Source organism: Xiphophorus couchianus, chromosome 6 (assembly GCF_001444195.1).
Source record: "Xiphophorus couchianus chromosome 6, X_couchianus-1.0, whole genome shotgun sequence".
Taxonomy (NCBI): Eukaryota; Metazoa; Chordata; class Actinopteri; order Cyprinodontiformes; family Poeciliidae; genus Xiphophorus; species Xiphophorus couchianus.
Genome location: NC_040233.1, coordinates 3,466,486 through 3,480,972, shown reverse-complemented (window position 1 = coordinate 3,480,972; position 14,487 = coordinate 3,466,486). Strand labels below are relative to the sequence as shown.

Sequence of the window (14,487 nt, the reverse complement as noted above, 5' to 3'; positions counted from 1 at the left end):
TCAGGACGTTGGTCTTTGACTTGGCCATTCCACAACATTAACTTTATTCTTCTACGGCCATTCTTTGGTTGAATGACTTGTAATGCTTGGGGTCATTGTTTTGCTGCCTGACCCATTTCCTCTCGAGATGAACGTCAGACAGATGTCCTGACAGTTTCTCTTTAGCATTTGCTGGCTGGCATGATGCAAAATCTATCATTCCTTTACAACCATGCCCATCCTGCTGCAGAACAGCCTGTGATACTGGCACCACAATATTTACACTATGTGATTAGGAGAATGGAGATATTTTTATTATTTTTTAAAGGACAACTCCTTGTTATTTTAAGAAAAAATATATATCAGTTGGTTTCATCTGTTCTCGAAGCAGGCTTTTTAACTGAGAGAGCAACGTCTCATGCAACCTGCCGTCCACAATAATCTTGTTAATGTTTTACAAAGAGTGGAGGGAATGTGTGATAGAACTCTCAAGGCAGACAGAGGATGGTGCACTGCTGTGGGTATGACTGTCAGACGTTTTGTTGTTTGTCTTTGTTTTGTTTCAGCCACATTGGGGGTTTTCATGAACGGCCTATTTAAAGGCGCTTTGCACAGCTGGTTGCCACGGGATATTAAAGGATTTCTCAAAGAATCAAAGATATGAAAGAATCAAAGCAGGATTTCAGATATGTTTTTGATTAGGGTGTAACATTATAACATGATGTAAAGCTAAAAAAAAGTCAATTTAACATAATACTGACCCTTTAAGGTCAAGCCCAATCGGATCCAAACTTTTTAGCAAGCCTCTAAAATCTACTTTCTTGCTTTAAGCTCCTGAGGTTTTTGTCAGACATTTTCTTCATGATTTTTTAAAAATGTTATTATTAGTCAAAAGTGCTTTCCAGTCTCTTATATTTATCAATGTTGAGTTATGAACATTGACCTTAACTGTGACGAGGGACGATTGTAATGCTTTAGAAGGTCCAGATTCTGTTGTTTTCTCTGGATGAATCCATGATGTCTAATTTTGGAAGGTCGACCTCTCCATGGGAGGTTCTTCACTGTTCCATGTTTTCTCCATTCATAGATAATAGATCACACTTCATTTGCTGGACTCCCGAAGTCATGCCTCAGAATAATCTGATGCCTTTTAACCTTTTCCAGACTGACAGATGTTGATGACTTTGTTTCTTTTCTGCTTTAGAATTTCTTTACACTGGGCCCTGATCTCCTAGCCTACTTTATGCTGTCAGACGGGTTCTATTTGAGTGATTTCTTTGCTCTAAGGGTCTGGCACTAGTTAGACCTGGATGTACCCTTTGAGACTGGACCAAAAGCTTTTTTTTTTAAAAATTACATTTACTTTTTAATTTAACATCAAAAACAATTATTTTTCCACATAGAGTCAGGTCAGTTTTGATAGCTTTTTCCATTTCTAAATGAAATCATCACAAAACTCAGGTTGTCGTTGTCAGATATTATAAGTAGTTGAATGGTTTGGGACACCAAGTGGATCGATTGCTGTAGGGATTTGGTGCTGCTTTAAAAGCCTACTTGGCTCCCTGCAGAGTCTGCTATCTAAATGTCAGAACTTATCAGCTCTGTTTCCTACCATGGCCCTGGCCTGGCTCAGATAACCATCGGTGTTGGACAAACATGTTTCTTTCTCTCTTCTGTTTCCGTCGTCTGCTCTTCTCCTCCTTCTGGTCTCTTGTTTTTCACTTTTAGCAGTTGGCTCGCCCTCCGTTTTCTGATCAAAAGCGCTCCTCAGAAGTGGCTCAAAGTTCTCCATATGTACGTCCACCTGAAGGAAGAAAGAAAACGTGGCCCACTCAACGTCACGTTTACTTTATCACTACGGATTTTTAATAATCTGCTGCTTGTGAAACTCGCCTCCAGAAGGTTGTGCGCTCTGCCATGCAGATACATCGTCAGGTTGGCCGAGATCGCTCTGGGCAGAAAGGACTTCGGAGAGAAAATCAGGGACGTTTCTAGATTCTTTATCCCAAAGCCTGAAATGGAGAAGAAACAGGCATTACACCGTTAATGGCACTTGCTAGTTTTTAAGACTTTTATTTTTCTAAACCATTTTTTTAGTATCACAAAATATACCAATCATGAAAAAGCTAAGAGTAAGAATTCAGGACTGGCTTTACACTTTATTTAAAGCAGGAAAGTCATTTTTAAACATTGTTTTCTGTTTAAGAGCTTTTCATTAAAAGGAAAAGTCTAGTCCTATACACTGACAAATGAGACAATGCTAAATGGTTTAAAGAGAAAAGATAACGGAAACCTTGCAACATGGATGTGAGGTCCTGAGAAATATAGAAAAGAATAGAGTAAGCACTCTTACTTCTGCAAAAAAAATTTCTACACAGGAAAAGCGGGCTGGTTTGTGAAACTTAGCGAGGCCAGATTTTTCTCTTATTTACCAAAAATCTCGTTAAAACACTTTCCACCCCTTTAATTTGAAACAATTTTAAATTTTTAGTTGAAATGTTTTTAATTTGAAAACGTCTGCACGACCTGAGGGTTCATTGAGAATATCCGTTTCAATGGAAGGAGCCATCCAAGGCTGAGGGAAAAGGACGAAACACATTTCATGCCGTGTAGCGGCACAGGTGACTCCAGCCTAGTCAGTATTAGTGTTGGTTGTAGCAAAACATTCCTCTGTTTGGAAAATGTATTATTTCACCAAACCTTTTACTTTTGTGCCTCACATGTCAGTATGATTTGCTGATGTTCATGGATAGTATATGAAGAATTTTTCTCTATAACAAGGTTTTATAATGAACTCAAAATATGTGGAAAGTGAGACTATAAACTACTTCCGTTCACTACAGCAACGTTTTACAAAACTTCTCCATGGGACAAGAGTTGGGCAGCATTATATATTACGACCATATCATCATCATGTTCATGTGTGCAATATTTACATCGCAATGATTGTTGGCTAATATATCCTCAAGTTTTAAAAGCCAGAATTTTACATGGTAATATAGCATTTAGCTAATGGGACAGAGGCTGCTGTCATTTATGACATTGCCCAAAATGCTGAAGGTCACCAATGGTAGGGTTAACCTAACCCTAACTCTCACTGCAACATTTACCAGTTCAGATTTTTGATGAAAAATTGGAGAAAAGGAAGAGCTGAACTTTGGCTTTGAACATCAAAGTATCAATAACAGTCAGAACTGGACCCGAATTTACAATGTCTGCTTGGATACTGAAAGACTTTCATCAATTTTTTTTTCAGTTGTAATTGTTTTTAAATAGGTTTGTTATGGAGAGCTTTTAATTCTCTGGGTAGGTTGCTGGTCTGTTGGGTCTCCAATCTCCTGCTTCAGACTTTGCTGTCACTACTTTAGCGACGGCCAGTGTGTCACCGAGCTCTGAGACCTTTTGTACCCGGTATGTCTCTTTTGCAACCCTTCCGTGTTTTTCTTAACGTCACACTTGGGAAAGAGTTACATGTCAAATACAAGCAACCAAAAGGGACCGTAGTAAAAGCAATGATACTAAGATTAGCATCCACAATAAATATGCTCTCCCTCCTTTTACCTGAAACAAAAGTATGATCTGAATAGGAGGAATATTTCCAAAACTCTGCCTCAAAATCTCTGCTTATAATGTCATCAGGCAGAAGCTGAATTAGTGTCTGCTTCACAGGATCCTCACTCCGCAGGATATTAGTGAGATGACTCCACACAAAGGACCCCACTGGAAAGACAAAAGAAGAAAGGGAACTTATTTCCAATAAAATATAACGCAAAAAGGTACAAGGAAATTGTCTTGCCTGTACAGTTCCACTAAAAACTAATCTGAATAAATTCTCAACTTAAAACAAGTATTTATGATATGTTTAAAGTCAATATTAAACTCCTAACTGTTATTTAGACTTGTGCTACAAATTCTGGGCATCCTGTCCAAGCACAGATTGGACCTTGGCTGGAGGTCTCGTTCTTCAGTGTTGTCTTCACCACTTCAAACACTTCCTGGTCGGGGCAGAGCATGAGCTGCTGGTATGCAGCCATCCTGACCTCAGGATCCTCCCGGGAACATCTGTACAGCTGCAACAGCACCGACCGCTGAGAGAAGGAAACCGCTGTCAGTAACTGATTACGATCTGACCACTTCACCTCAACCCAGCGCACATAGCAAATCAATTATCACTACATTTAAACATGCCTTAATGGGGACTGGTTTCGTTGGATTCCAACTTAGACTATTAAGCCATTGAATACATAATTAATCTAACTGGGGCAAAAACTATATTTTAAAGTGTTTGCTAGTTTTTACACCTTGGTTCTGACTTGACTGTGGTTTTAGACAGTGGTGGACAAAGCACTCAACGGCAGTACTTCAGTAAAAGTGTTGACAGTCATGGTTAAATGTTACTCAACTACAAGTAAAAAAGTACTCAACTTAAAGTACTTACTTTTGAAAATATCTAAGTCTTCAAAAGCATCATTTGTATATTCCAATAGCAGGATATTGCTGGGATTGTTTTCATAATGCTTCTACAGAACCTTTTAACTGGCTGAAACCACCTTATGATGTATCCTAAAACACTCTGCTAAACGTCTAGCCCACCTATACAAACTTCAGGATAAATAAATATTTAAAACGTCTCTCCAAAAGGATAAAAACAGGAGAAACTATTTTTTCCCACAGACAACAACATTGGTAACTATAAATAATGCCATACTAGACAGAGAAGCTTACAAACATTAAACAACGAGCTAAAATGCGGTCACCTAGTCCACTTGAGTTTCTCTCCATCGCTGAGTTACGTTTGGATAAAAGCGGCAACTCAGCGCGCGACAGTTGGCGAGGATGACCTAATTCCAAACATTAGCAGTGAGCGGCGACTGTGATTGGTTCCCGGAGCATAGCGTGTGGCCAATTGCACTTCAGTAAATAAAAAAAGCAACATCAGACTACAAAACTATGATGAGCCAAAAGGAAGTAAGAAGTATTATTTAATACTTAGTATTATTAAGTATTATTTAAAAAAGGAGTAAATATCCGGAGGGAAAAAAAACCCCTCAATTTTCTATTAAAGAAAAATAATCTGACATTTTGATATTAAAATCAGAAATGTGTGTGTATATATATATATATATATATATATATATATATATATATACACACAAAAAAACATCTGGAATTTTCTGAGTTTGAAAAGTCGAACATTTTATAGAAAAGAATAACATTTTGAGATTAATCTCAGAAATTTTATAGAAGGAAATTTCTGTCTTTCAAAAGTCAAAACTGTTCAAATTTTGAAAGTATGAAATATCCTAGTTTTTCTAGAAAATTTCAGAAATTAATTAAACAATTTTTGAGTTTTTGGCAGAAATGTACTTTTCTTTTCTTCTCTAGTAGCCCTGATATGTTGTTGTATTTTTGAAATATAGTGGCGTCGAAGTCATAAGTTCCCCAAGAAAATAAATACTCAAGTAAAGAAAAGATACTCAAAAAATACTAAAGTAAATGTACTCCATTACTGCCCACCACTGGTTTTAAGAATCAACTCACGTCAGCTGAGCATGGAAAGCGTCTGAAAGCTTTGACTGCGGCGACTTTGAGCTCCAGCTCAGTTTGGTGGCCCAGCAGGCAGTGACTCAACAGAGGAATAAAGGACGCTGCATTCACACCACTGTTTCCAATGGATTTCAATGCATAAATAAGCTGGAAGACACACAATTATATCTGCAAATGAGCAGCCAAATATTTCACAATCCATTTCAAAGACATGGTTTGTGCATTGAAGAGCACTGACTTCAGCTTGAAGACGTCGTACCTCTCTGATTTGATGAGGTTCCTTTTCCCCACACCCTGCATTCAGGGTTTCCTGAATTGTCTGCATGAAAAACTCAACCTGAGGCGTTTCACCGCAGGAAGCGTGAAACCTTTGGCACATCTGATAGATGAGAGATGATCCAGCCAGCATCGCTTTGGCCCGTAGCTCTTGACGTGCCAAAAAGCCCTTAAAAAGAATCAATATCTCAGTTTTTAAGTGAAATGTTGCATGAATGAACTCAGCAGCTTTGGTGAAAAGGTCCTACGTTGATGGAGCCAATGATCTGAGGTGATGGGTGCGGAATGAGGGCTAAAGTGGTCAGAAAAGAGTTAACCTGCCCTTCCTCCAGCTCATTATTCAGCACCAGCTCAGTCAGCAGCAGAATGCAGTTTTCAGATCCACATGCCGGTAATGCCTCCAGTAGTGGTTGCCTGTCAACAATAGCTAACATCAGTATCCATTTGTATGACCTTTAACCTCTGAGGTAAGAAAATCTGTTTTGAACCAGTGAACTTCAAACAGTGGCTGCGTTTCCATTAACCTGAAAATTGCGCAAACTTAAATCACAATAATATATTAGATTGTGGCAAACACGGCAATTAAAAGAACAAAAATCACATTTTTCGCTAAAAAGTTTTTATGTTAGGATGAGGTTGTTTTTCAGTCATACCAAAGTAGATGTGTTTCACAGAACTGCAATGGAAACACTTTTTTTTTTTGCATCACAGGAATCACATGATCAACAGCCAGATGTTACTACTGGCAGAAACGACAAAGAAGATGACAGGAAGTAGATGGAGGATGATAGTTTTTTTTTTTCTGGCTCCACCAGAGCTCACAGCATCACACATTTCATAAAATGTTGTGTGTCATTGGAACGTGTTGAATCCATAACTCTTCTGTAAAATCGGCAACTACAATTTTTCCAAAATGCCAGATATGTAGCCATTACCAAATAGAAGGGGGTTCATACAAATATAAGTGATCTTGAATTATAAATATTATTTATATCCGTCACTGCCATTATTCTTAATGATTTTTTGCAGGAACAAACTTATTCACGTTTGATTGTTATTGCGTTTCTTATTTAATGGAATCGCCGCAATTGCAAAGTTTTGTTTTTTCGACATTAGCAGAAAATAGACAAAGATTTGTGCACATTTGTAATGCACACAGCTAACACTGTTAATGATTTTTTTGAAGGACAAAAACACAGAAATGAATAAGTTATGAAATCTATCATATTTGATATCTGAAGCAAATATGAGTAGATTGTTCTGATGCTTTCCATTCGCTCAGAAAGTCTCAAGTTGTTCTGGTGTTTGTAATGACACCAGAACAACTTGATTATGTTTCACCTGAGTTTCCCATGACCAGCTTTACTGGATGTGACATCACAGTTTATAAGATATATGAGTTGATACAATAAACACATCACAATTTGACACTCTATTTTACATGCCATTGGTTTGGCCTGAACTAGCCGATATTTATTTGCACTGACAAGATGGCTTCCTAATCACTGGTAGATTTCAGCTGATGTCTCATTTTTGACACTGAAATGATTCTAAACTAAAGCACCGATCAAGATGCATGAATATAGCCGTTATGGACCAACTGACCAGTCATTTCTGCACTTGAAAGAAGATTCTTGCCAAAGTGTTTTGAGTTGAGGAAGAGTCATGTCTTTGAGCTGGAACACCAGCTCCAGGAAGTCCTGGGAAATCTAGAAGAAGATCAGACACATCGTTAAATTTATGTTGTTTAAGCATTTGTTCCGAAAACATAAAACATCCCTTATGAACATACAGTCTGAAAGACCGTCAGACTGAGTATGATTACCTTCCCAGGAGACTCTGGGGCCCCAAGGGGGGGAACCATGACACACAAATACAAACATGCACTCAGTGATCTGGCAGAGTGTTAGCAATGTTGCTTTATTCACCTTCACTGCTAAATATAAACAGTGTGGAGCAGAAGAAATGAAGGTGGATGAAAACAGACTGTAGGTTACCAGCTGTGGATCCGAGGCAACGCTGCATAGCAACGCGACGGTCCGACCAACTTCCTGGAGACTTGTCGGCCTCGAAGGGCCTTCATCCTCAAACTGCAGGTCAGTGAACACACCAGGACTCAGGGACTCTGATGGAGCAAAGGAATATGTGGATCTGACTGCATGTCTGTCAGGAAGTACTGCTATTAAGGCAGGTTGTGTCCAAAGTGCGGCTCGGGGGTTATTTGTGGCACTTGGACTGATTTTGTGTGGCCCCGAGCTCCAGTTAAAGAACCATACAAATTTGGCCTCATCCAGTGCAGGTGGTTGGTGAAGATGGAGACTTTTCATTTTCAATCAGGGCAAAAATGATTACTGTCATCATTTGTTTTACAATGGAGAATGTTGAGGGGGCAGTGTTATGTGCTTTCCAGGCACATCGTGTCAATTTATAGGACAGTTAAGTAATATTAAGTAATACAATAAGTATATATCAAACATGACTTATAGGAAATTTGACTTTTTTCATTGAATGGCTACTCTTTAGAAAAGAGATAGAGGTCTCTTTTTTTATCTGCTCTTTCTGAAACTCTGCCTTCAGGAAGTCATTACAACATCTCTCCTCTGTCAACCTGTCAACAGTTTTACCAGCATTTCACTGAGAAGTAGCTCCTATAATGATCTCAGCAGATGTGCAGTTCGACCAGGTGTTTGCTAATTGCTGCTGGCTAGTCTGAAGGAGCTGATTGAGGAGAGATGCTCTGTGAGGTGAAAGCTTGGAAGCTCACAAACTGCAGCTCAGAAGAGGAGCTTCGTCCTCGAAGGCGGAGCTACGTCCACCCAGGCGTTTTGCACAGCTGAATGGTTGCCATGGAGATGAAAGGATTTGTCAAACATGCATGAAAGAATCAAAGCAACACTCCAGGTATGTCTTTGATGATAAACATAACACTGTTACTTTATGTACAACACAAAATATTCATCTTTTTGTAACCTTTATAAGAAGTAGAATCACGTCTATCCAGAGGACTTTTAATAAAACGTAAACGTTGGTTGCGGCAAACTTTGAAAGAAAGTGACCCAAATTCTGTTTTTGTAATTGAGAATTTATTTGGTTAATTGAGCTCAAAAGAATTTGAAAATTAGATGTTTTTCTTTTGATTCAGCAAATATGCAACAAAAAAAATCCTTTTCAATCTTTAGATCAACAATGATTAAAACCCATTTTCTACAAAAATATTGAACTTATTTTATTTTTGCTTTTTTGTTCCTTTTAGCCCATGAGTAAATGTGACTTGATGATTTTTCCTCCTGTGACAAAACGTTTGGACACCAATGTACTAAGGAGTGGAAGTAAAATCGTCATGCTGACCTGCTCCGGTTGACGCTCCCGGCTGGGTTTTGAGCAGGAGCAACGTGGACACACTCTTTGTCTTTACAGACCCTAATGGCGTCAAGGAAGTTGCCAACGATACAACCTCAGTACAGTTAACTTCTTCCACCATCGACTGGCCAGGCCGCTGGACACAGTGTAGCTCCATCCCCACCATCTAGACCAAGGGAATCACATGACATATTCTATTACAAACATCTGAAGTAACACCGAATCTTTTATATTTGGAGTTGTCATAAAGTTAAGTGTTTTTCTACATCCCGAGCCCAAACGGAAAAAATAAAATTACTTGTTGAAATTAGTTCAGCACGACGATGTTTTAACGTCGCCGTAGATGGGAAAAAAGGAAGTAATTTTCCACGAACAAAATCTCAAAGATTTTTTACCACAAATTGTAGATATTGAAAATTTTAAACTTTTGAAAATAAGAAGCTACCGCATTTCTTTCGTATAAATTTCCGAGACTAATCTCAAAATTTCAACTTTCTAGACTCAAAAATGACCAAATTCTTTTCAAGAAAACTTCTGAGATTAATCTTAAACTCTGAGATTTTTCATAGTAAAATTTCGACTTTTCAAATTTCCACATTGTTTCTAGATTAATCTCAAACTATGAGTTTTTTGGCAGATATTCACTGCTTTTTTTTCTATCTCCAAAGGCCCTAATATACCTTCGTGCTTTCGGACAGAGGAACTCACTGTGTCTTCGGTCAGAGTGACTGAATGAGGCCACAGGCGGTCCAGCCTGGACTGCTGGCACTGCCTCAGATCTCTGCTCTTCAGCAGTGTTGGTCCTCGCCTCTCGTATCTGCTGGTGCATGTTCCATGAACATCAGTCTGAGGAAAAACATCGGTGCAAGTCCTTTAAATGAACAGCGCAACAGAAGTAATTTTATTAATATAGATGAAAAAGGGCTAGTTCCACTGGCAGATAAATTTACAAAAGACATTCTTCCCATTTCATAAGTGAAACAATTTGCCAGTGGAGCTAGAACCTTTTCATCAATATTAAGGAGTTATTGACTTAAGACAAGCTTCTATATCTTGCTAAAAAGTAACTTGTAAGTAACTTTCAAGTGTAATAAGATATTTGTACGTATGTAGACAAACATATGTTAGTAGTTTGGTTTTAGGGCCACAGAAATAGGTATTTGTCAAATCCCAGTGAACTGCGGCGAAGTTTGTGAAAACGTGAATCAGTTCAGACTCATGTCGTCTCCGTCCGCTCACCTCTGTCTCTTCTCTGAATTTGGAGACCATGGGGGAGGTCTGGAGCATGCTCAGTAGAGCCCGTTTAATGTTGAGAGCCCACACCTGCTCCCCCTCCTGGAGGCAGAGGGCTGTGACCTTTCCCCCCTGGAGGGAGAACTTGAGGCGCGTTCTCTCCAGTGACTCCCTGGGAAACAAAAACACCAGATGAGCCCATCTTCCTCCCCCTCATCCTCCTCCCAAGACAAGAGAACAAATAGAAGAGGCACATCTGAACAGAGTATCCCTATAATAGGAATCGTAGCTCCATTCCAAGGGGGTATAAGGTTGCAGCAAACAGAGCGCAGACACAACTATGAGTTAAAATAATAATAATAACAAAAAAACAAAAACCTTTACAGGGTTTTACCTCAAAGTTTTTAGATGCAGGACAGAGTGTTCCCTCTGAGGGGACATACGCTTTATCTGGGAATTTCTTATCTGTTGGACAGGCAGACACTTGAAACCACAACACAACATGCTTTTAGATAGCCGGCTCAGAGCGGCTTTGAGCGAGAGCCGACCTGCATGGTTAGGTGGCAGTCGGAGACCGCCTCGATGTCCACCACGCACTCCAGGGCCAGGCCACTCCGGCCTCCACCCGAGCCATGGAGGGTGGTGCTGATGGCCGCGCTGTACCTGTAGGTGTATCTCACACCTTTCTGAGCGGAGAAGTCAGTGCTCTGAGACGCTAGGGGTGTAGAATTAGAAAGAAAATTTTAAAAAATCAAGTGATAAGTTCCTACTTTTGGAAAAGAAAAAAAATACCTTGTTTTTCATTATTGGTGTGTTTGCATGTAAGGCTGAAGTTAACAATTATTTTACTAAGCAATTCTTCTAACAATTAATCAGTTCTTCTGATGATTAATCGCATAAAAACTTGACACATTCTGCAGATTTTTCATTTCAGCATTTAAGCCTGTTTTAGGCAATATGAGAAATACACAAGAGAGTGCAAATAAACAAATAATTCAATTCATTTTTCAAACATGAAAATAAACATTTCGCTGAATAAATGCAATAAAACTGCTTTCCTTCAGTGAAGCTGCATCTGCAGCTAAAAAACACTTCTAACATCAACATGTGAAAAGTTCAGGCCTTTCTGCTCAAATTAACATCAATAATGTCATCAGTACAGTGTGGGACTGCTCTGGTAATTACGTTTTGGATTTATTGATTAATATTTGGATAGCAAAGGGTGCTAAACTGTAGGGTTTTTATTTTGTTTTTTACAATTTTGAGCCAGGCAGAGCTCAATTTTTGCTACTTGAGGAGTTCTGGGTAGAACATTTTTACATACAAAGAGTTTTTATCTTCATTACAAAATGTATATGTATTTGTACAGTTTTAACTCAATTACAGTGTTGCTCTTTCAGCAAATGGCCTTCCTTAGAGTCTCTATGCTCCGCTTAATGATTAATCGATCACTAAATTAGTTGACGATTATTTCAGTTATCAATTAATCCCATTTTTTAGCCCTATTTGCATGCAACAATTTTAAACAACTTTATCCTGTGCAAGAAAAAAATATCTCACCGAGACAACTTGTGTCACAGATGACTGGCTCCACCAGAAGACAATCACCTACTAAACATAAGGTCCAATAGAAAAACAAAAACAAACAAAAAGAAAACACTCAACTTTAAGGTAAGCAGTAGTGATGATAAACGCTCTCACGTCTCATGTCATGATCTCAAATTTATCCACAAACATTAACATGAAATCAAAAAATCTCAACTCTTACCATGAAGAAGTAGAAAAATCAAAATAACACGTGGATAAGCAAGCAGCAACACGGACACGGCCATAGCAACCCAGAGTCAGCGCAGGTCCGGCAGCCTCGGCAACCCCAACATGTACATGAGGGATGAAAGCCAAGCTCTGTTCGCTTAACTCAATGACCGGGCTTGTATGTGTGGACTTCCACTGTGACCCATCCTGCTCAAAGCAGCCAATCAAGACGCAGCTCCCGAGCTAAAAGCTACAAACACTCAACAGGCCAATCATTGGCGAGGCCTCGAGACTCAAAACACATGAAGATGTGTGGCCAAATTGGACACATGAGGCACATATGTAGAGAAAATGTAGGTTTAGTATATGGAACACACATCTGCTTGTAAACGTACTAGTATCCATTGACTTTTCCACATTTTGACATGCTACAACCACAGAACTTTCATGTATTTGACTAGGATTTTATGTGAAAATGGTGGATAATTGGGAAGAGGAAGGAAAATGAGACATTTCAGAATTTGTTGCAAGCATTTGCTCCACTTTACACAGAAATACTACATAAATTCCAGTCTAACCAATTGCTTTTGAGTTTCATAGTTAGCAAATAGATTCTACCTGCGTGGAATTACACTCAGTAAATCCAGCTCTTCTGTTTCTGGTCTCACAGGCTTTGTTAGAGAAAATTGGAGAACAAACAGCATGCAGTCCAAACAACACAGCAGACTGGAGGAAGATGCAGAGAAGTTTAAATCAGGAATGAATAACATCCCATAAATCTCTACTACATCAATCCTGATGGAAAACCTGACGAAAGAGTGACCCGAATCCTGTATTTTGTTGATAAAAATAGACAAAAAATTATTTTCTTGGCCAAGAAAATAGAAAAGAGTCGGCCTCAAAAATATCTATTTATTTGAGATTTTTTTTAACAAGGCAAAACCTTGTTTGTGTTTTGTTCTACAATAATTTGCACATCCATTTCCTACAAAGAATAAGGTAGACTATAACTACCTTATTCTTTTAATCAAAATGTTGCACGCTAAGTCTGAAAAACAAATCATAACAAAAGTTTTTTGGTATTTTTTTCGTTTTCAAAACTCTCATGTTTTTGGCCTCCAATCACTTATGACTTGACAATTTTGACTCATGCCACAAAGAGTTTGGCATGGGTTTGGCCTGCTGTACATCTAATGAAGCGGTATTTACATAGGAAGTGTTGGATAAGGTAACTGGAACACTTTGTAACAGCTAGATAGTATATTTGATCCGCAGGCCTTTGATCCTTTAATTAACAAACAAATAGTGCATATAGAATTGACAGACACAAGACTTATTATTTTTATCATGTTTTTATGCAACAAGAATAGAAAAAGGCTAAGCTAGCTGATGTGCATCGTTCATTAGCAATTAACTAACAAAGACACACCACAGCGTTGTTTGTTAGCGTTAAGCTAAGCAAAGATTTTATTTCACAACACACTAACCCTGCCATTTTCTTCTTCAGACACTTTGTTGTAGATTGTGGGGTCATTATGTTGCATGACCTGATTGGTACCAATCTTCCACTGTGGGAGAGATGGTCTCACATTTGACTGGACCAGGGCAGGTTACCGGGTAACCAGCTCTTAAGAGTGATCATTTCAAAACCTCCAGGTTTTTCCAGCTTATCGTTTCTTTGGTCTGGCTTCCTTTTGAGACGCAAGGCAAAGCGTGGGAATGTCCTGCTGTATGGTGCATAAAGCAATTAAGCTCTGCCCCTCCCCCACGGGTTGCTGCACCCTCCAAATCAGGTACAGTTAATTTTTAAGATTTTCAACCGATAAGGTGAGAAGCAGCATTTAGCTTCTAAGCACCACAACTCAAGAACAAACTTCTAGAAAACTGCAAAACAGCTGAAACACTGGTTCCTTTAAATCAAGGCTAAAACCCCCCCACCTGTTTAGAGTTGCTTTCTACTGCTTTTCACTGACCAACATATTTAATATGTATTGATGATTTTGATTATGGCAATCATCAAAGCGCAGTGTTTGTTACTGGTTCCTAAATTGATAGTATGTGCTTATAACTTTTTATTTTTGTGTTTTTATGGTGCAATGCATTTTGAACAGCCTTGTTACTGAAACGGGCAATGCAAATAAACCTGATGGGCTTGACTGACTGGAGGTTGTTTCTGACGTGAGACGGATAACAAAACCAAATGCATTTTTGAAAAAAAATATATATATTTAAAACTTTTTTCATTTTATTAAAAGAAAATTGAATGTCAAACATTATTTAAAAATTCATTCATTTTTTAAAGATTTTGATTCAACTAAGGACGGAGATCGCTTGAAA

The 14,487-nt window shown here is 38.6% G+C and overlaps 1 protein-coding gene across 5 annotated transcripts in view; it reads right to left on the bottom strand.

Moving 5' to 3' along the window:
- The window catches only part of LOC114146700 (uncharacterized), a 66,900-nt gene extending 52,513 nt beyond the window's left edge, over positions 1 to 14,387 (bottom strand). The window contains exons 1-16 of one of the 5 annotated variants that reach the window (XM_028020987.1): positions 12,164 to 14,387; positions 11,956 to 12,006; positions 10,944 to 11,110; positions 10,790 to 10,860; positions 10,402 to 10,567; positions 9,871 to 10,008; positions 9,151 to 9,328; positions 7,800 to 7,927; positions 7,408 to 7,511; positions 6,051 to 6,216; positions 5,786 to 5,971; positions 5,521 to 5,673; positions 3,923 to 4,067; positions 3,541 to 3,699; positions 1,873 to 1,991; positions 1,592 to 1,783 (exon numbers count right to left, since the gene is read on the bottom strand). In XM_028020987.1, coding sequence (XP_027876788.1) covers positions 1,592 to 1,783; positions 1,873 to 1,991; positions 3,541 to 3,699; positions 3,923 to 4,067; positions 5,521 to 5,673; positions 5,786 to 5,971; positions 6,051 to 6,216; positions 7,408 to 7,511; positions 7,800 to 7,927; positions 9,151 to 9,328; positions 9,871 to 10,008; positions 10,402 to 10,567; positions 10,790 to 10,860; positions 10,944 to 11,110; positions 11,956 to 12,006; positions 12,164 to 12,227 — 2,187 coding nt within the window. In that variant the 5' untranslated portion in view covers positions 12,228 to 14,387. Of the gene's footprint in view, positions 1 to 1,591; positions 1,784 to 1,872; positions 1,992 to 3,540; positions 3,700 to 3,866; positions 4,068 to 5,520; positions 5,674 to 5,785; positions 5,972 to 6,050; positions 6,217 to 7,407; positions 7,512 to 7,799; positions 7,928 to 9,150; positions 9,329 to 9,870; positions 10,009 to 10,401; positions 10,568 to 10,789; positions 10,861 to 10,943; positions 11,111 to 11,955; positions 12,007 to 12,163 lie in introns of those variants that run through there. The other 4 variants (XM_028020986.1, XM_028020985.1, XM_028020984.1 and 1 more) reach the window with 4 other exon arrangements.
- Between the last annotated feature and the right edge of the window lie 100 nt (positions 14,388 to 14,487).